General features: G+C 44.8%; 1 protein-coding gene across 1 annotated transcript in view; it reads right to left on the bottom strand.

Moving 5' to 3' along the window:
• LOC308162522 (ras-GEF domain-containing family member 1C-like) overlaps positions 1 to 23,562 on the bottom strand; it is a gene marked incomplete at both ends in the record, with an annotated part of 46,349 nt that overhangs the window by 16,655 nt on the left and 6,132 nt on the right. The window contains one exon of the mRNA XM_080536670.1: positions 12,812 to 12,910. Within this exon, the coding sequence (XP_080392796.1) occupies positions 12,812 to 12,910 (99 nt within the window). The remainder of the gene's footprint in view (positions 1 to 12,811; positions 12,911 to 23,562) is intronic.

Here is a 23,562-nt window from a genome sequence, read left to right as displayed (position 1 = left end):
TACTTATCAATGTACATAAGGCGCATCAAAAAGGAAAGATTAGATCAGAGAAACGCAGGTTAGAGTTAGCTATTTTAGACCTCTTCAAGGTAGAGGGGCAGAAAGTAGCATTAGCTTGGAAAGAGAAAACAGCTCACATGGATCCAGAAAAAAGAGATGAATTGGCCAAAGCAATGGAAGAGAAAGTGAACATTCCATTCTCACACACAGCTCCAATCTCCAGTCCTCCTCCCTATGCCAAGAGACTGGAGGACAATTCTCAGCGGATCTACCCTCAGGTCCCTGTCCTAAGTACGAGTGGAACCTTCACTATCAAAGATAAGGATGACAATGTACTGGAGAGGGGAAGAGCGAAAGTGACCGTGGACTTCGAACCAGAGAACAGGTCAGGTGCCAAACCGAAAAAGAAGGAGGAGCCGAGGGGAAAAGGGGACGACAGGAGGGACAAGACGGATGACGGTGAAGATGGCAGTGGAGGAGATGGCAAAGATTCCAGTGATGACAGCAATGCACAAGGAGGCTACAGTTCTCCGATAAGAAAACTACTAGCCAGGGCCGAAAAGCAGGGAGGGAAAATACGCTATAAGAAGGGAAAAGAAGAAAATAGTTCTGAAGATGAGCAGAAGTCTCTGAAGGCAGGGAAGAGAAGAGAAAGCTTAGAGCAAAAGAAGAAGAAGCTGCAGGAAGACAGGGATGAAGAGGAGGGAGAAAGGAGGGCAAGAAAACTCCGTGCGAAAATCCTAAGAAACGAAGAGGACTACAGACAACAGCTGCAGGACCTAGACGTAGAAAGAGAAACGTGTCGTCAATCTCAAGCGGCAGCATCACCTGCATCCCGGTTGAACTCCCCAAGGTCCGGAGCGACACCAAGGCGGGAAGCGACACCAAGGCGGGAAGCGACACCAAGGCGGGAAGCGACACCAAGGCGGGAAGTAAAGACGGAGCCACAAGAGCCACAAGTAAGCGATTATGAAACAGCATCGGAAGAAGAGGAAACTCAGGGGAACTTCCCAGTGCTGATTCGAGGTAACCAGATGGAATATCGTCCTTGGAATCATACGGATCTGTCAGAAGTGATCGAAAAACTCCCAGTCCTGGAAGATGGAGGCCACCCTTGGACGGCGCAAGTCGACGTGAGATTGACAGGGACGCACGCTGCTATGGGGGATTTGAAAAGACTCTTAGCTACCATTACAGGATTGGACACCATGCAGGAAATATTGATGAAGGCGGGACTTCATAGATATATCGATACATCCGTTTATGATCCAGAACTCTTTGCAGCAAACAGAGGCAAGCTGTGGAAGGCAATCAGAGAAACATACCCTACTCACATTCACCCAGACAATGTCATTGTGAAGCCACTGGGGGGAGATGAAAATCCCCGGGGGTACGTTGCCCGTGTGCACTCTCAATGGAGAAGTGTGACAGGGAAGGATGCCGAAGATAACCCGTTAGAAAAAGCCATAATCAGGGAAAAGATTCAACAAGGTCTCCCTACCCCAGTTAAGAACAAGTTAGCAGAAGTGGTGGGCCTACGACACATGAGCAAGGCTGTTTATATAGACAACATAGCACACCAAGTAGAATTATTTAGAAAGAAGATTCAGGCGCAGAAGGCACAAGACGAGGACTCACTCAGAAAACTAACTCAAGTGCAATTGACAGAAGGCAAGAAAACCAAAGAGAGAGAGCAGACTATAGCCCTACAGGTCTCATCTCAGCCACAGCAACTGCAAATAGTCCCTCCCCAGTCATACCCACAGGGGCCACAAGGGGGGAATCCATACCCACAGGGGCCACCAGGGGTGCAAGTGGTTCCATACAACCAGCCTGGCCAAGGACCACCACAAGAGGGATGGACCACAGCACCGAGGAGGGTACTAGGACCATGTTTCGTATGCGGCCAGTATGGACACTTAAAACGTACCTGCTTTAAGAAGAACCAGGGGGGCGCAGGGGGGAAACAGAAAGGAGGAAATAAGCCCCCTGCTGCACCGGCTCCAGGAGTGGTGAACCCCTATGGAGGCCCAGCAGCTGCGCTATAGGGGTGCCCAGAAGATCCGAAAGGGGGGTGCCAGCTGGTGGTGACAAACAGGCCTGAAGATGAACCTACAATATGGGTGTCGGTCAACCAACGTCCATTAGAATTGATGGTGGACAGTGGAGCAGCCTACACCTGTCTGAAGCCTGAAGACGCCACGCACCTTCCTATGTCTGGGAGATATGTGAAGACAATCGGATTCGAGGGAATTAAACAGCTGATCCCTACTACTGAGCTTGTAAGCTTAGAGTACAAAGGACAGAGAGCAAATCTGTCAATACTTGTATCAGAACACACGCCAATAGGGCTACTAGGGAGAGATGCACTATGCCAGTTAAATTGTACCGTGAAATGCACACCGGACGGCTGTCAGGTGACAGTGCCACAAGAGAACAGACAACTGTCTGTCATGATGGACAACAACGCATCTATGGTATATTGGGTGGGAGGGCTTAGCCCAGACCTAATGGAACCAGCAAGGATGTGGGACAATTATATCCTGGCACACATGGCAGAGGCCAGAAGGCCTACTGATCCATTGCATTGTACACTCCAGTATTTTAGAGAAGTTGCAGATGCAACCCCAGATGAGTGGCTGGAGCATCAGCCAAAACAGGTACAGCTTAGTGCAAGTTGTATAATCCTAGGCCCTCAGGGAGTGGCTATGAAGATAAACAGTGATACTTATCTAGATCAGGAGCATAAGATTGAGGGTAGCATCCCTCATGTGACACTTATGATATCTGAACACTATAAGCAGAAGCATTTAGGGGCAATGATGGCAGACTCAGAAAAAGCCAGATTTGTAACGACAAAAGAAAACCCTGCTATCTGGAGGAGCATTGATGGACAGTTCACAAAACTGATGATCTCTGCTCAAGGAATAGGACATCCGCAGACTGTGAAGCTAATGAACCAGCTAATCCTTCCTGTACAAGCTGACAGAGACCTCAGAGAAGAAATGATGCAGAACGTGCCAGCCGACCTGTGGGCAAAGAGCAGTACAGACATTGGATTTGTGAAATCAGCTCGTCCATTGAGAGTTGAACTCATACTGGGTGCAGAACCCCCTTGGAAAAACCAATACCCATTGAAACAGGAAGCAATTGATGGAATTGAGCCACAGATCAAAGGACTGTTAGAGGCAGGAGTCCTGAAGATAACTCAATATCCGTTAAGCAATACACCTCTTCTGCCAGTGACGAAACCTGATGGTTCATATCGTCTGGTACATGACCTACGGGCTGTGAATGAGGTAGTCGTCAGCTATCCAGCTGAAGTTCCTGATCCTCATGTGCTGTTGACTCAGATTCCATCTACAGCCAAAGTATTTACAGTGATTGATTTATGCGGGGCTTTCTTTTCTATACCTCTTAGTGTAGAAAGTCAAGGGTTATTTGGGTTTACCTACAAAGGTCAGCATTATCAATATACCAGAATGCCACAGGGGTACAAACACAGTCCTCATGTTTTTAATCAGGTCTTAAGGGAGGACTTAGACGGGTTAGAACAGATGATAAGTAGTACTGCCATTCAGTACATGGATGACATACTCCTTTGTGCCCCAGATGAAGAAACATGTCACAGGGATTCCGTTAAACTGTTAAAGGTTTTGGCGGAGAAGGGACACAAGGTGTCTAAAAAGAAGCTACAGTATTGTCAGGAAAAGGTAACTTACTTAGGACAATCCATTACACAGGGACATCGCAGCGTCACAAATGAACATTTGGAAGCTATTCAGAGGGCTCCAAAACCACGAACGGTTAGGGAAATGATGATGTTTTTGGGCATTACTGGGTATAGTTCAGCATGGGTGGAGGATTACTCTAGACTAGTTGCTCCATTGAGGGGGATGATTAAGGAAACAGGTAGCGATAACCTCCAATCTTGCATTACTTGGACAAGGGAAGCTGATTTGGCGTTTGAGACAATTAAACACAAATTGCAAGAAGCGCCAGCTTTAGCGCTTCCAGATTATTCCAAAGAATTTGGATTGTATGTTTCTTCTTCAGCCGAGGGGAAGTATGCCTGCGCTGTTCTTACGCAACCAACAGGCATTGGACCTAGTCCACAGCCCATAGCCTATTACTCTGTCGCATATTCAGAGGTAGAAATGGGTTTCGCGCCATGTTACAGAGCAATGGCCGGGGCTTATCTTATGTACGAGAAGGCAACAGCCTTAACAATGGGGTACCCAATTACCATTCTCTGCCACCACAGTCTAAGGAACCTCTTGAATCAAGGCAAGTACACTTTGACGATGCCTAGGATTAGGGATTATTACAGGATGTTGGAAAGGGAAGATGTAACCTTACTAAGATGTAACACACTTAACCCAGCAGAGACCTTGCCAACCCCAGAAGATGGGGAACCACACGATTGTGTGAAGGAAGCTACGAGGTACTCTAAGCTTAGAGCAGATCTACTAGCTTTGCCTTTAAAGGAAGCTGACGTTGAGTATTGGACTGATGGATCTTGTTACCGGGTAGGAGAACATTTACGTGCCGGGTATGCCATAGTCCGATCCCAAAATTCGGGGTTCAGTGTGGAACAAGCCGAGGCTGTTCCTCAGCCTTGTTCAGCTCAGTTGGCTGAATTGATTGCCCTCACAGAGGCATGCAATTTGGGAACCGGACAAAGAGTGACAGTATACACCGACTCTGCCTATGCCCACAATGTGTGTCATTTACATGGAGCTGTATGGAAGGGACGGGGTTTTAAGAAAACTGATGGTTCGCCTATTCAGCACCACGCTCAAATCATGAAGCTGTTACAAGCCATGATGAAACCAAGGGAATTAGCCATAGTAAAGTGTGCCGCACACAGATCTGACTCATCACATGTCACACAAGGTAACAGGGCTGCAGATGATGCAGCCAAAGCTATTACAGGAGCAGACAAAGCAGGTAAAGTTCTGCTGGTCACACATGAAGTACAGTTACAGGGCATGGTCACGCTTGAGGATTTGTTGATGTTACAGAGTGAGGCAAATGCGCTAGACAAAAACTTATGGTTAACAAGAGGAGCTAGTCAGGATGACACAGGTCTATGGAGAAATCATGAGGGGCTGGTTGTGGCACCCCCAGATTTATTAGGCGTACTGATACAGGAAGCTCATGGATTAGCACATGTGTCCAGGGGGGAGGTAAGACGCAAGATCACCAAGGAATATGGTTTTTGGGCTCCATATTTGTTGGAACAAATAGACCATGTCCTTGGTCAATGTGTGGTCTGTTTGAAGAACAATATCAGACCTGGAATACCAGTGGGAACTGGGCATATCCCTACCCCAAACGGGCCAATGAAACATTTAGTGATTGATTATGTGGACATGATTCAACCTATTGCAGGATACAGGTACATGCTAGTTGTAGTAGACAGGTTCAGCAGATGGGTAGAAGCTTGTCCCACTCGAAGAAAGGATGCTCAGTCTGTAGCAAAGTTCCTATGCAGGGAAGTCATGCCTAGGTTTGGAATTCCAGATAGGATATCGTCAGACAATGGTAAGGAATTTGTGGATAAGACGGTAAAGCTTATACTACAAAAGTTGGGAATCAAGCAGAGACTTGGGTGTATTTACTCACCTCAAAGCCAGGGGATAGTAGAGAGGATGAACGGGGTCCTTAAGAACCGTCTTTCTAAGGTCTGTAAGCATACAGGTCTTAATTGGTTAGAAGGACTCCCTCTTGCATTGATGGCCTGTCGTTCCAGTGAGATTCGAGGGCTGCACTTGACTCCCCATGAACTGGTAATGGGGAGGATAATGACAGCTCCCTGTGTACGAACCAGTGGGAAAGGGCCAAGTTTGGCTCTCCTGGAGAGTGACATGAAAGCCTATGTACAGTACATGACTAACCGGCAAAAGAGTATCTCTTCTTATGTGCTCCACAAACAGGAACGTGAAGAGGAGGTGAACGCACAGGAGAGGAAGGACGCGTTGCAACCGGGTGACAAGGTCTACGTGAAGGTCTACAGACGGAAGTGGCATGAGGCTCGACGGGAAGGACCTTACGAGGTCGTTCGGTGCACTGGGACTGCCCTCCAAATCAAGGGGTCCCCCACCTGGTATCACGTTCATCACTGCATCAAGGCACCCAATGAGGACGATGAGGGAGAACCTCAGCAGGATGGTGAGGAGATCCCTGGGGACGAGGAAGTCCACAGCTTGGACATCCAGGCTGACGAAGATGTTGGTGAGTATCTGCGTCATGATGCAGATGATGCCGGGGGCCTCGTCCCAGACCCTGTCCAGCCCACTGATGAGTGGGTCAACGGAGACCGTGAAGGATCCAGTGACTGCGACACCCCTCTTGGGGGTTCTACCGAGCCTGGTGTTGCCCCTGTTGTCACCCCTTCCGACCCTGACAATGCTCCAGACGGAGATGTCAGCAACCCGGGCGGATGCCCGGACCGAGGTACCATTGAGAGACACAGACCTGTCAGTGATACACCTCAACCAGTCAGACCCCGTAAAACACCAAGGCCAATTAGGAGGAAACTCAAGCCATGCCGTTTCAGAGACTGATATACCCCTTAGCGTTCCTACCCCATTGACTTCTTTGGACAATGTTACACTTTACTCACACACTGTTATGCCTGGACGTCAGAGAAGAATGATCATAGCAAGTAGAGCTTTTACTTGCCCACATTCACGTTGTACTATTGATGATTGTTTGATCTATACCGCCGAAGAGAGCGAGTGGTATTTATTGGATACTACATATATTACACTTGATCAGTACTCAAGCAACATGCAAGAAACTCGTGTGACATTAACTAATGTTGACCAGGAAGAGAGCTCGTATTGGTGTGCTAGACGTGATATCGGTGAACCGGTGTCTAGTAAATCCAACAATTTCAAGGACAAAATTTGTAGGACCAGGCCTGACTATCCACACCACTATAGGACCTCGGACTGTGAGACATTGGTGCATAAATATGTTCACGATGAGTTACCAGGAAAGGTTGAAAATGTTGCTGTGAAGGCTCCTACGAAGGCGATTGTAGTTGCTACTGACGATTATTTGTTGTATGATTCTAATCACCTGGGGACACGGTCCCACCCTAATTCTGCCACTAGTATCATGAAAGATTTTGCTTCAAAAATGAATTATTCTGATTGCTGGATTTGTCAACAGGTCCCTGTAAGTGCGTCTGCTCCTATGTTTTTCCCCATACCGTTAACTAAAGCAGAATGGCTTCATTATAATTGGCAGGGTTTAGCCCCATTTGTTTTACAGGGCAAGAACCAGAGCTCTTCTTGTCAGCCCAGCACGATTCTGGTTCCTTTAAATTCTTCCTATGCAGGTGTGGATATTGGTGTGTTGGAACGTCTGACAGCAGCGGTTAACAAACACCATAGGCCTAGCGGTGTGGGGAAGGTTATTATTGATAGGCTTACACATTTGTCACAACCAACAGGTCCGAAGAAGATATATATTATCCAAGCTATGTTCGCTCAATTAAATGGTACTGCATTGAGTCCTCATCTGTCATGTTCTGGGAGTGTGACTTCTACACGGTGGAGGGGTTCAGTTGTTATTTCTGGATTAAAATGTAAAGTTGTTGATTGTGCTATGGTGCCTCAAATGAAATTACATGATACCAATACTACCAGACGGCAGAGAGGCACCACGCAGCTTAAAGTCATGCCTCTCGTAAATGTTACAACCTGTATTGACATTCAAGTACGGCCCAAGATCAGCTCGGTTCGTCAGTTAGGGGCTGCGTCTTGTGTAGGTGGAACCATTTTCTCGTATCCTGGTACGGAGCTTCAACTCCCGGAACATGTGTTTCTTGTGTGTGATAATGATGCATTCTCTAAGCTTCCTGCTTCGATTGAGGGTGGTTGTTATTTGGCTCATCTGATACCTTTGATTAGGAAAGTTACTCGGGAGGAGATGTCTGTACTTCACAAACAAGCAACCCATCGTAGTCGTAGGGCGTTGTCTGCCGCTCAGAAGTTTTTTGGCCTAATATTCCCAAGTTATGGTGTCTACAACACTCAGACTGAATTAAGTGCCTTATCATCCGTTCTTGAAAAACACATTAATGCTTCGGATGCTGTAGTGTCTGCCCTGGCCACTGAATTGACTGAAACTAAGAATGTAGCTCTCCAAAATAGAATGGCTTTGGACATTATTTTGGCCAGTCAGGGTGGTACTTGTGCTTTGATAGGCGGTGAATGCTGCAGTTATATTTCGGATTCTGGTAACGCTTTGCATGATTTTCATGAATCTAACAAGAAGGGTGTAGAGGATTTACATAAAGAACACGGTTGGAATATGTTAGATTTCTTTGATTCTGCTTTTTCAGGTATTGGTAATATGATCAGGTCCGTCGCTATTATTTTTGTTGTCATTATCATCTGTATTATGTTACTTGGTATTTTGATCAAATGTTTTGGAAAGTGTATTTCGGATGTTCCTATTAATGCTTTGGTGTTGACCAACGTAGCTGATGAGCAAAAGCTGGATTCTGTTTTGCTTTCTGATTTTGTTTCCTCTTTTGATGATTTGTTTATTAAGTGATGTTTTGTGATTATTTGCGTCGATTACTGTTTGTTTCTTTCTATATCATGTGATTGATGTCAGTTGAGAAGTGGTGTGGTGGTTATGCAAAGATAGGAGAGCGGTTCTGTTCCTAGCGCAACGAAGAAAACGCTCTTGACTGGGATAGGATATCAATCTGAGACAGCGGTAAAGGCTGTTCTCCAACTGGGTACAAGTGCTAGTAACCTCTGACCCCGACGCTTCAAGGACAAAGAAAACATCGGTCGTTGGAAGTTTCTATGTTAATTTGTGCATGATGGACTGTGTTTAGTTTAATTGTGGTTGTTGTTTTCAAGATTCTTTTTGTTATTGGTTGATTTCTATTTTTTGCGTGATGTCTTTGGGTTCTTATTAGTTATTTTTTATTTTTTGTTTTTTGATTTTTGATTTTTTTAATTTTTTTTATATTTTCTTAGCTGTGATATGTGGGGTTTGTGTTTTTGTTTTGGTTTATGTGATCGTTTAGTTTCGGAACACCCTCTGGGTGGTCCGAGGGGGGATGTGTAGTATATTTTTACACATTAATGGCCTTCTTATATTCACGTATATTTTACACATATATTCACGTATATTTTACACATATTACACGTATATTTTTATTACCTCAAATACACTTTATTGAATACTTTATTATTTCATTTACGAACGATCTCAATTGTCGCACATGTGCTGACACACACACACGAGTTGTCGCACATGTACTGACACACACACACGAATTGTTGCGCATGCGCAGTCACACACACACGCATATGCACGCCCCCGAGGGTCTGGGCCAATCAGAGGCCTAGGAGGAGGGCTATAAGACTTCTGTGCAGAGGCGCGAGCGCCCTGCTCTTGACTATCTCGATTCACGGTGTGACTGTTCAGTGTGCCTGTAATCTGAAGACCCAACCTTTTTTGAATAAATACTTTTAAAACTTTGGACCTTCTTTTATCACTGAAACAGAGAAAATATTCTACACTAGAACACTACTTTACATTGTTACCTAGTTAACTAGAACACTACTTTACATTGTTACCTAGTTAACTACAACACTACTTTACATTGTTACCTAGTTAACTACAACACTACTTTACATTGTTACCTAGTTAACTACAACACTACTTTACATTGTTACCTCTAGAACACTACTTTACATTGTTACCTAGTTAACTAGAACACTACTTTACATTGTTACCTAGTTAACTAGAACACTACTTTACATTGTTACCTAGTTAACTACAACACTACTTTACATTGTTACCTAGTTAACTAGAACACTACTTTACATTGTTACCTAGTTAACTACAACACTACTTTACATTGTTACCTAGTTAACTACAACACTACTTTACATTGTTACCTAGTTAACTACAACACTACTTTACATTGTTACCTAGTTAACTACAACACTACTTTACATTGTTAGCAGGCTCACAAAACAAGCTGTGTTAGTCGACTAGCGACGCACCGTTGATTTTCTAACGCGGAAATGTATTCACATTTTTCGAAAGTAAAGTCAGATCATTACATCAGATCCCGACATGAGGACCAAAGCATTAGAAGGTGTCACATATGATTTAGTGTTCCTGTGTTCAGGATGAGGGTCATGCTCTGATGACAGACAACACAAACACGTCCTCCAAACATCCCATTGCCTCAGGACGGGGATGTGATAGTGTGTGTGTAGTAATACTACACTGCCACCAGGGGGCACTAACGAGCTGTGACTAACTCACTATCCACCCCCAGGAGGGAGACAGACAACTGGACGTTCATTCACCAGCAGAGGAGCGAATGAACAACATCAAATAAAGATTTATATAATGTCTAGAAATATTGATGATTATTATGAATGCAGATATTACACTGTGTACACTGTAAAACTCAATACTACTATTACTACTACTACTACTACTACTACTACTACTACTACTACTACTACTGCTGCTGCTGCTGCTGCTGCTGCTGCTGCTGCTGCTGCTGCTGCTGCTGCTGCTGCTGCTACTACTACTACTACTACTACTACTACTACTACTACTACTACTACTACTACTACGACTACTGCTACTACTACTACTACTACATTACTACACTACTACACTACTACTACTATTCTCACTGAAACCTGGCTAAATGACACTATCATGGACTCCGCGATTAGCCTGGAAGGCCGCACTCTACACCGTGCGGACCGCACGCTGCTTAGCGGTAAGACTCGCGGAGGTGGGATCATTATATCTACGAAGGATAGCTGGTGCTTAAACACGAAAACTGTAAGTAGCCACTGTTCCCCAAACCTGGAATACTTGACTGTTAAATGCCGACCCACTTACCTACCGAGGGAATTCAATGCAGTGTATATTACAAGTGTTTACATTGCACCGAATGCAGACGGTAGCTTAGCATTGGCGCGACTATATGACGTCATCAGTGGTCAACAAAGCGTAGACCCACAGGCAGTTCACATTATAGCAGGAGACTTCAATCATGTCGACCTGAAGGCAGTACTACCCAAGTTCTATCAGCATGTTAAATGTGCAACAAGAGGAGAAAAAACACTGGATAAGGTATATACCAACATCAAACGTGCTTACAAGGCTAGACCGCTAGCTCATCTAGGCATGTCTGACCATGTGTCAATCCTCCTGATCCCAGCATACACTACCATGAGGAAAAGTGCTCCCATCACCACTAAGACTGTCAGAACCTGGCCAGAAGGGTCCGCTCCACTGCAGATCTGCCTAAATGACACCTCATGGCAGGAATATGAGCATGAGGACCTGGAACAGTTCACATCGTCGGTTCTGAACCACATAGTGAACTGCACCAACTCAGTCACCGTGGACAAAGGGGTCCGGGTCTACCCCAACACGAAGCCATGGATGACTGGGAAGGTCCAAAAACTGATCAACGAGAGGGACAACGCCTTCTTCGCAGGGAAGGGCACACCGCTGTACAGCACCACCAGGGCTAACCTAAAGCGCGGCATCAAAGAGGCCAAGGCAGACCACAGAGAGAAGATTGAGGAATGCTTCCTGAGCAACGACTCCAGGCGGATGTGGCAGGGGGTTCAGCACATGACAAACTTCAGAGCCAACAGGCTCACAGCCGCAGAGGACGACCCCCTGCTGGCGGAAAAGCTGAACTCCTTCTACGCCCGGTTCGACGAGGGGCGAACGGAGGTAACCACAACACAAACACCACTCTCTCCAGCTCTCAGCAGCCTCACCCTCACAGAGCATGAAGTGAGACGCGTGCTGAAGGCGGTGGACCCCAGGAAAGCCTCGGGGCCGGATGGCGTCCTGGGACGGGTGCTGAGGGACTGCGCCGACCAGCTGGCCGGGGTTTTCACCAACATCTTCAACCAGTCCCTGTCCCAGGCCACCATCCCACCCTGCCTGAAAACCTCAACTATCATCCCAGTCCCGAAGAAAAGCACGGTGAGCTGCCTAAACGACTACCGCCCGGTGGCACTCACACCAATCATCATGAAGTGCTTCGAGAAACTAGTCCGGGCCCACATACTCACACGCCTCCCGCACAACCTGGATCCATACCAGTTCGCCTACAGAGCCCACAGATCCACAGAGGACGCCATCGCGACGACTCTCCACGCCACTCTATCCCACCTGGAGAGGGGAAACAGCTACGCGAGACTGCTCTTTGTGGACTTCAGCTCCGCCTTCAACACCATCCTTCCAGACAGGCTAGTGACCAAACTACTAGACCTGGGACTATCACACTCTATATGTGCATGGATCAAGGACTTCCTGACCGACCGCCCCCAGAGGGTGCGGGTGGGCCCCCACACCTCCACAGCCCTCAGACTCAGCACTGGGTCCCCCCACTACTACTACTACTACTACTACTACTACTACTACTACTACTACTACTACTACTACTACTACTACTACTATTACTACTACTACTACTACTACTACTACTACTACTACTACTACTACTACTACTACTACTACTACTACTACTACTACTACTACTACTACTACTACTACTACTACTACTACTACTACTGCTACTACTACTAATAATAAACTTGCTACAAAATGCTTTAAAAATATACTGATAAACAGATACCGCCCAAAATATATCAAATATATAAGTAGAAAACAGTAAAACACCTTAAAGAGAATAAGGGCAGCCTCATTACATTGAGCTATATAAGCTGTGATGATCTGTGACAGGCTTCCCTCCCTTAGCAACGCCACCTACCATGCAGATCTCCGTGGCGACCAGGTAACACAGCCGGTTGAACCACCTGACGTACGCCTCCAGGTTCGTGGTCTTCTTCTTCTGGTCCCCGAAGCAGGGCTGCCATGACAACCGCACACATGACACATACACACACACACACACACACACACATGGACACGCACACACATGCACACACGCACACACAGACAGACAGACAGACAGACACACGCACACACACACACAAATGAAATGACATTATAGTCTAATACAATACAGGACCCAATGTAATGAAATGCTTCAGGGTGAGCTAAGGGCTGCACCTCAACAACACAACAATATCAACACCAACCTGCAGCGTGATGTCATCATCATAGCTACATGAGGAAACAATGAGAACAGCAAAACAATATTCTATAACATGAAGTATAGACGGCCCCAGATACTGTAGCAGCAACAACACACACACACACACACACACACAACGAGGAAGTGGGGCTTCACACACACTCATAGGTCTGGCTGGGGTGAGCTGAGCGTACAGGAGGTAGACTAGCTGTAAAGCAGCAGTGATGTATGGAGCTGCAGATGGAGGGTTGTTAGAGTGTTGGGTGGTGTTGCCAGATAGGATCGATAATTTCCGGTCCAACCACAGTCGTCTAAATACTGTCCAATCCACCAAAAAAACCGGCCCAAAGCGTATAGCAGATAACTGATTAACCATAGACAGAGAGACTTGCAACCAGGGCACACGTGTTCTGTTCATCCTTCCACTGGATAACAATGTCACGCCCTCCACCTCGAGGTAGCTGGCACTGCCTCTCTCTCTTTCTCTCCCTCTCTTTCTCTCTCTAATTGGCAGGAGTGGAGTCAGGTGTGCAGCGGTCAGGTGTCAGCTGTTCTTCATTACCACATCGTTAGCCCTCCATAACGACCCACTCCAGCCTCGTTAGCCCTCCATAACGACCCGCTCCAGCCTTCAGTCACGCTAGCTAGCTCCCCTGTCTACTTCCTGTTCCGCCAGTACCTGTTTCCTACTTACCCTGGTGTCCTTTGCCTCCAGAACTCCTGCCTACCTGCCCTCCTGCCTACCTGCCCTCCTGCCTACCTGCCTACCTGCCCTCCTGCCTACCTGCCCTACCAGCCCTGCACCTGCCCTACCATATATGATATGCTAGCTGATATGCTAGCTGATATGCTATGCAGCTAGCTGATATGCTAGCATATCAGCCCGATAGAGCTCTCAGGTCTTTTGACACTGGTTTTCTCTGTGTACCCAGGGCCGCTTTAAGGGGGGGCTAGCTGGGGCGGTGGCACAGGGCCTCGCGCTTTGGAGGGCCTCGCGTGAGGCAGGGTAAAAAATATGTTGTACCCTGGCTGGCGAGGCCCTCCAAAGCGCCAGGCAAGGGACCATTATTTGTGCCTTTAATACATTTCTAAATGTTCACACATAGGCGGTGGGCCGAAGCTGTCTATCTGCTTTAGTTGTTGAAATGATCGATCTGCAACTGCAGACTAGTTGATTTTTTAATATAAGCTAAATGTTTTTTTTTGGAACATGTTTCCGTTTGTTGGCAGCCTATTTTCGAACTACGTTTTATGAAAACTAAACTTACGATTCATAAGTTAATAAGGAGAATGCTTGGGGCTACTATGCCGCTAACCAATCAAAACCCGTTAAAGCGTCACCTGACTTGACGTCTGCCAATGATATTCCTACAAAATACCTATAGTATCCAACTGCGCGCATCAAATCCATCACCCGGAAATGTGTGTTGGACCACGTCATCGTAAGCGCGTCGGTAAAAGAAACCGCGAGAAACCGCGAGATTTTGAAGGATCTTAAATGGATTTTAAAAACACGGCGACATTGTATAGGACATTTAACGAACAATAATTTGAACACGCAATTGATAAGAAGAAGAAGAAGAAGAAGAATTACAAATACAATGGCAAATGCAGCTCAGGTGAGAATTTCGAAATATTATTAATGAACATGTTATAGTTTTCAGATGTGTATTTATTATTTAGGTTGTTGCATGTGTTACGCGGCTGTTTCGCACGTAGTTTTGTTCATCTGGCTTGGCTAATTGGGTAATCCTATGTGGTTTAGCGTTATCAGAGATATTAGAGAGATATTAGATTAGATTAAACTTTATTGTCATTGCTGAGTACAAGTACCAACAACAAAATGCAGTTATGCATATAAGATGTACAGCTGGCAGGGCTAAAAAACGCTGCGTTGTCTTCAACCACTTAATGTAATTTAAAAGTTCACAATAGCTACATTCTCAGATGTCTACCGATTACTTATCCCCCTATTTTTATTGCTTGTTTTCTTGTTTTTGAGAGCTGACTTTTTGCAGGCGCCGAGCTGTGGTCCCGAGCAGAGGGACGACTGGCCACCAACGGAGCTGTCCGTGTCTGACCACTGGGGGTTGGACACAACACTGAACACTACACTACACTGGACACAACACTGAACACTACACTGGACACTGGACACAACACTGAACACTACACTGGACACTGGACACAACACTGAACACTACACTGGACACTGGACACAACACTGAACACTACACTACACTGGACACAACACTGAACACTACACTACACTGGACACTGGACACAACACTGAACACTACACTACACTGGACACTGGACACAACACTGAACACTACACTGGACACAACACTGAACACTACACTACACTGGACACTGGATACAACACTGAACACTACACTACACTGGACACTGGACACAACACTGAACACTACACTACACTGGACACAACACTGAACACTACACTACACTGGACACTGGACACAACACTGAACACTACACTGGACACTGGACACAACACTGAACACTACACTACACTGGACACTGGACACAACACTGAACACTGCACTGGACACTGGACACAACACTGAACACTGGACACAACACTGAACACTACACTGGACACTGGACACAACACTGAACACTACTGGACACTGGACACAACACTGAACACTACACTGGACACTGGACACAACACTGAACACTACACTGGACACTGGACACAACACTGAACACTACACTGGACACTGAACATCTGTCATTACGTGAAGCGCATTGAGTCGCATCTTGTAAGAAATGCGCTATACAAATAAAACTTGTATATACAATTGATTTGATCCCTTGTACACTTTTTTGGGCATTTGTGTTGCAACACACCTATACATTGTGTTTGACCTAATAAAGTCCCACACCTGGGGTCATTGACATTCTTTTATTTATATACAGTTAGGTCTGGAAGTATTTGGACAGTGACACAATTTCCATAATTTTGTCTCTGTATGCCACCACAAAGGATTTGAAATGAAACAATCAAGATGTAATTGAAGTGCATACTTTCAGCTTTAATTCAAGGGGTTGAACAAAAATATTGTATGAAACATTTAGGAATTGCAACCATTTTTATACAGTCTCCTATTTTCAGGAGCTCAAAAGTAATTGGACAAATTAACAATCATACAGTAAGTAAAATGTTCATTTGTAATACTTAGTCGAGAATCCTTTGCAGGCAATGACTGCCTGAAGTCTGGAACACATGGACATCACCAAATGCTGGGTTTCCTCCTTTGTGATGCTTTGTCAGGCCTTAACTGCAGCAGTCTTCAGTTGTTGTTTGTTCGTGGGTCTTTCTGCCTTTAGTTTTGTCTTCAGCAAGTGAAATGCATGCTTGATTGGGTTGAGATCAGGTGATTGACTCTGGCCATTGCAGAATATTCCACTTCTTTGCCTTAAAAAAGTCCCGGGTTGCTTACACACTATATTTTGGGTCATTGTCCATCTGTATTGTGAAGCACCATCCAATCAACTTTGCTGAATTTGTCTGAATCTGAGCAGACAGAATATCCCTAAACACTTCAGAATTCATCTGTCTGCTTCTGTCTTCACATCATCAATAAACACTAGTGACCCAGTGCCATTGGAAGCCATGCATGTCCATGTCATCACACTCACCAGTGCATTCTTTTTTTCTCAGAATGTACCAAACAGTTAATTTGGCCAGTATTAATGTTCCCACTATCTCTCTGATGGATTTTTGTTTTGTTTTTACAGCCTAAGGATGGCCTGTTTCAGTTGCATTGAGAGCTCTGTTGACTGCATGTTGTGCGTATACAGCAACAGCCTCCAAATGCAAATGCCACACTTGGAATCAACTCAGACCTTTTACCTGCTTAATTGATAAAGAAATAATGAAGGAATAAATAGCCCACACTGGCCCATGAAACAGCTTTTGAGTCAATTGTCTAATTACTTTTGGTTATTATACATAAGAGCTATAATTAATAAACCCTTCCTTCAATTTGGATGTGAATACCCTTAACCTAAAGCTGAGAGTCTGCACTTTAAGCCCAGTAAATTCTGTTGGAAATCTCATATAAGATACGTTAGATCCAAAGTATCAAGGAGTATTGCAGTATTGTGCAGGGCAAAACATATTCTGGAACAGAGGATGTTGTATACTCTATATTGTTGTCTTGTCTTACCCTATTTGAGTTACTGTGTGGAGATATGGGGAATTGAATATAAAAGCACTTTAAACCCATTGATTACACTACAGAAAAAAGCTATGAGGATTGTACATGAGGTCGGATATCGTGATCACACTAATAACTTGTTCCTAATGTCAAAAATATGAAGAAAATATGAAGGAAAGCAGAAATATTGCTCTATTGCTCTATTTAAAAAAGGTTTAAATTATTTTTAATGAAAAAGTATTAGAACGGATGATACTGAAATATATGTATTAATTAATTGGATTATATAATGTAAGCATAATTGTTAAGTATAAACAGGGGTAGGACAGGCTTCTTCCTACTCCTTTTCGAACAATTGACTACTCCTACTACTCCTACTCCAAAATACGGAACTATGAAGTAAACAACGGAAAGACGAGAAGACTGAGTTGTTTTGGATAACTTGTTTTGGATAACAAAGATTTGCATGTCATACTAATTCATATCACATATTCATGAACAAGTCCATGTCATGTTGTGTCAATACAAACATGTTCTATATGCTATTTTACTGAAAAACCTGACCTAACGTCACCCGCGATTGTGAAGCTAATTAATTAACAAGCTAGTTATCTAACTTTAAAGGGTACAATAGCTAAGTTACCAATGTCAACTATGTCTATTCTCAATTATTTCAGTAATAATTGTGCCAAATTGGGACCAGTAACATTAACTTGTGTGTGAGTACGTTATATGTGTGTGCAAGCATGTTTTTGATCTTGTCAATCGTCTCACTTTTACGAGGTGAGCTGGTAAGACAAAACCCAAGACTAAGTGTATCTTCACTTGCCTTGCCTATAATTGACGAGACACACTGTGGGGAGCATGGCGCGTTCTGGCCTGCAGAGGGAGCCAGACTGCCGTTGGAGGGGGAATAATGGGCTGATTACGGACAGGTGTCAGTGATCAGACTCGTTGTCCCACTGGTCTATTTAACCTGTGTGTGTTTGTTCCCTCGGGAGATGAGAAGGGCAGGAAGTACCTGCCGCACGGAGACGCAGTGTGAGAGAGAGAGAGAGAGAGAGAGAGAGAGAGAGAGAGAGAGAGAGAGAGAGAGAGAGAGAGAGAGAGAGAGAGAGAGAGAGAGAGAGAGAGAGAGAGAGAGAGAGAGAGAGAGAGAGCCGCGGCGGCGGCGAGGACGCACGAGATCCCGAAAGGGGGTGAGGTGCGGGGAGCCGGGCAGACGGAGCGGGTCCCGAAAGGGAGAGCAGCGGGGCGAGAGCGAGGGCTCTGCCGGGAGCGAACGAGTCCCGAGAGGGGGCGAGCAACGGGAGCAGGTCCCGAAAGGGAGAGCAGCGGGAGCGGGTCCCGAAAGGGAGAGCAGCGGGAGCGGGTCCCGAAAGGGAGAAGCAGCGGGAGCGAGATCCCGAACGGGGACGCAGCGGCCGTGACGGCAGTGACGGCCGCACGCGGGACTTATTATCTATTCTTTATTAGTTTGAACAACAGGCTCAGAACGTCAGTGACGTTGCTGAGCCGGGCTGTAGTCAATAAAAACATATTCTGCAACTGTTCCTCTGTGTCGACCTCCCTCTGTGCCTAGAGACTCTTACACACACATTTTGTTTTTTTGCAGGAGCAGTATACAAGCTCTAAAACTGCGACTGGGGCTGGGGGAAGTGACATCCAGTCAATCCCAAAGAAATCTCCCTCTATCTTCCAGCCATGGCTCATTGGCGGAGGGATGTCTGGCTGGCTCTTAAGGGACCTCCTGTATATGGCTGCCTCCCTGGTAGTTTGCCCGCTGACTAGGTTTGTGCAAGGCATCCTTATTTAGTGGTAGACTTCGGTCATTGCACTTCCCACTCTTAAACATTTGACACCTAGCTAAATTTACATCTCTACAGCCTTTGTGGTCGTAGAGGTCGCATGTAAATGCCTCAATTTCCTCATACAGCTCTGTTGGCAGTTGAAAAGCTGTTCCCAACTTTTGGAAAGTAGCACAATGCTCTTTGTTGGACAGGAGTGTTTTTACAGCCTTCACTTTTCCATTGCTGTGCAGTGCACTCACTGTATCACAGCGGGTGAAACAGTGAAATCCAATGAGCGCATCAGAGACTTCATCACCAAGATGGCTGTGTATTCTCTGTACGTGTATGGTGTTTGTTTGTCCCTTTCCCTGTGTGGAAGTACAGGTTTGCTCCTATTTCCTTACAGAAAGCGAAAGCCAGTACAAACACATCTGTGTCAGGACTGCTGATCACAACATGTGAGCTATACTGTGAGGCATGTGCACAGTGAAGCAACAGCAGGGTGTCTGCCTCCTCCTGTATTGAGAACAGTGTGAGCCTCAAGTTCTGTGCCACTGCTGTGATCACACGACACTCAGACCCATGTCCAACAATCAAAGTGATGTCTTGAACTTGGTCTTTCCTGGACTTGGACCATGTCTCAAAAAGAAACTGTTGTAGATTTTCTTTGTTTTGGCCACAAGCCAAGAACTTGGACCAAAGTCTTCTGGTCAGCTGAATATTTAGTTGTCAACTGACATCCTTTTGTTGCTCGTCGACCTCGTTCTGCGTTCTTTATACTCAGTGTTTTGTAGGTGTCAGGGACAAAATGCACTACTTTAGATTTACTCACTTTGGCTAAATTGATCAGGTACATTAGTGCACTGTTGGCAAATCTTCCAAATGTATCTTGGGGTTTCATAGCCTGTACTAGTGCCATTGCATCCCACACCCAGGTTGAGCCATCAGGGATTTCAACTGTGGCTGGTGGATTTACTGATCCTTCTAGAAAGTGCATTAATTTGGCTTTGTCAGTTTTCACAAGAGAGCCATCTATGTTCGCAATTGCTGCAGGAAAGGGTCCCAGACTATAGACCAGCATTTCCCCTATGTCTATCTTCCTCACTGTTCCCACAACAATAGTAAAAGTAGTAATGCTTCCAAAGTTATAGCCTAGTTTATTTAAAACTCTCCTAATCTGTTTACCCAGGTAACCCCAGATGCTCAGCCCTGGACTGCACTGCACATCTTCTGGACCTGACCTGACAGGGCTGACCCTGACCCATTGATGCCTTGTTCATATCTTGTTCACGTCATATCTTAGCTTGTTTATATCATATTGTTATTATAAATAACTTATATTGCTATAAAAAACCTGCAGCCTCCTGTACTGATTTTTCCTTTCTCTTGTGGGCTCTTTCAATGTTTTGTATGTTGGCATACTGCATATACATTAGGGATGCAACCTCAGCAAATATGTTCAAGTCAAGACTAAAAACCCATCTTTTTAATATTGCCTTTAAATGACTAAATCATTTAATTAAGATTATAAAAACCCATGCTTTTAATATTGCATTTAAGTTACAAAATAATTAAATTAAGATTATATAATGATTAAAGCACTTTGAGCTGCAACGTTTGCAGGAAAAGCGCTATACAAATAAAGTTATTATTATTATTATTATTATTATTATTATTATTATTATATAGCATTGTCTATGGTAGCCAATATTAGCTGGCACATCTGGAATGTAACTGTCTACTAGGTTATATTTTTTCACAGCCCTTTCTGCAATTTGGCTTTCTGCAGTGTGAAGATTCACCCACTGTAGAGAACAATGTACACATTTGGTCCAACTTGCATCTGAAAATGCTATAATATTGTCCGTTCGGTTTGTTAAATGCGTACAACACTCCATAATTCATCACATCTCTTTATTTCCCCGCGGTTGCTAGGGTTAACATCCAGTCAGTTGCTAGGGTTAACAGCCAGTGTTTACATTTCGGGGTCCTAATGAAGTCGTACTCGAATTCTGATTGGTTTATCAACTAGAGCGACCAGCGATGTCCCTGAGCAGACAGACGATTAAAAAATAAGTTTGTGAAAATCTCCGTCATAACTACAGCTGCCAACAAATTGTTATAGACTTAAGAGAATTACTTAATATCGTATGTAAGAGATTGTGTACTCTGTAGATGGAAAAAGATAAACTTCACGAAAAACGCGTTCGGCCCACCACCTAACATGTGATAATCATAGTCAATCATATATCTAAAATCTAGCATACCTGTAGACTGTGAGGACAGGGAGATTCTTAGCAACAGAAAAAAGTAATTTCCCCCTATGACACCTTACGTGAAACGTGAATTTTGGGCGCGCGTTGACACTTGTTGTGCATAGTGACTGCTTAGTGCAACGGACAAAATGCAGAGGGAACGAGACCGAGGAAGAACATTTGAATCGGGTGCTGAAAAAAGAAATAAAAAGAAAAGAAAGGAAGGCTTCAGGGCCTCGCTTAGAGGTTCGTTCGAAACATTTCTAAAAACAAGTGAGTCTCCCGTTAGCACCGAAGAAGCTAACGTTACTGCTAGCACTAGCAATGCTAGTAGTAGCACGGCACAGCCCCCCCTGAGAGGCAAAGATGATGTCTCGGAGGTGGAGGAGGACAACAGCTACACCGGCAGTAGTGGGGCTGCCCAGTCCCAGGTGATGATGTTCAGGAGTGGTGAAGTAGAGGATACGGAGACGGAAGATGGAGCTACTCAGAGCAGCAGCAGCAGGGCTGAGAGTGAAATTGACATGGACGCAGCCACAGGTGATGGAACGCAAGACGAGCCTACGGTGTCAGATGTCATGTATGATGATCCTGGTAATTGGCCGGTACATATGGACTCTACAGTTACAGATGTGATCATTAGAAGAGGTCCCCCAAAGATGAAACCTGGATTTAGTTATCCTAAAAATAATGAGAACAGAAACTTTAGTGAAACTTATTTCTCCGAAAACTACCAAATGGGGATTTTTTTTTAAGAAAGTGGCTTGTATACTCTCAAAAACGGGACATGTCTTTTTGCTTTTGCTGTAAGCTTTTCAACATAAAGGATTGATTGATTGATTGAAAACTTTATTAGAAGATTTGCAGAAGTAGGTACATGAAAGTACATATTACATACAAGGTCAACTAACAGGATAAAAACCCAAGAAAGCCACTGGCTTATTTCAATTGGGGTCCTTGATTCTCAATTCATCGTTACATGTAAGACCGACAAAACAAACTAGTACTATCTACAAGATAATACAGACAAATAACTATTACTATCTACAAGATAAAAATACATCCATCATGGGAAGAACAATACAACAAAACATCAGGTATGTACAGCGGGTAGGGCAGGTGGGGACATACACCACAGGTGGGGGCGGGGGACAAAACACAAAGTATGTACAGTGGGTAGTTCGGGTCTTTTAATCTGATTTTTGATTTAGAGGGTCCAGTTACGGATTGCAGCCTCCTGTAAATGTTTTTTGAGAGTGGTTTTGAAGGTGGGCAGTGTTTTGCACTCCTTTAAGATTATAGGAAGGGCGTTCCACATTTTTACTGCATAGTTTGCAAACGAGTTTAACCCCTTGTTTGTGGTGCAACGCGGTTGAACGTGGTTCGTGGAGCTTCCTCTGGTGTTGTATGTGTGGACGTTGTTCACTTTTTGGAAGTATGTTGACAGGTACTTGGGTGTCTTTGTGGTGTAGCGAATCTTGAAGACCAGGCCCAGTGCAAGCTGCTGCACTCTGTCAACTACTCGTAGCCAATCAAGGCTCAAAAAATGAGCAGCGGTTAGATGTGTCCTAGGGTTGAGGCCTAGCAGAAGCCTAACCAGTTTATTTTGGGCTGTCTGGAGTCTTGTTTTATGGGCCTTTGTGGTTCTATAGTACCATGATGTTACGGCATAGTCGAAGTGACATTGAATGAGAGCTCCTGATAGGGCCCTCAGTGTGTTTTTACTGACAAGTGAGGATATCCTGTACAAGAATCTAGTTCTATGGTTCACTTTTTTGATTACTTTTGCTGCCATTTTATCTCCGGAAAGATTTGCCTCTAAGATGGAGCCCAGGTATGTAATATCCTCTTTTCTTGTGATATTAATGTTACCCACTTTTATTTTAAAATGTTCAGCCTTTCTGAGTTTAGATGGGGATCCGTATAGGATGGTTTCAGTTTTACCTAGGTGTATTGATAGTTTATTGTCAGCTAGCCAGATGCAGATTCTACTCAGTTCAGTGCTTAGCGCTTTTTCCACCTGCAATATGTCCCTGTCAGAGACCAGCAGAGCCGAGTCATCCGCGAACAGGAACAAATTGCAATCACATGCTGATGACATGTCACTCACATATATTAGGAACAGTAAGGGTCCCAATATGCTTCCTTGTGGAACGCCGCAGGTCACTGGGAGGGGGGGGACAGTGTTCCGT

The sequence above is a fragment of the Nansenia antarctica genome, assembly GCF_963989245.1.
Source record: "Nansenia antarctica genome assembly, chromosome: 7".
In the NCBI taxonomy this organism is placed as follows: domain Eukaryota; kingdom Metazoa; phylum Chordata; class Actinopteri; order Argentiniformes; family Microstomatidae; genus Nansenia; species Nansenia antarctica.
The sequence above is the reverse complement of the archived record's forward strand: the minus strand, read 5'-3'. Positions and strand labels throughout refer to the sequence as shown.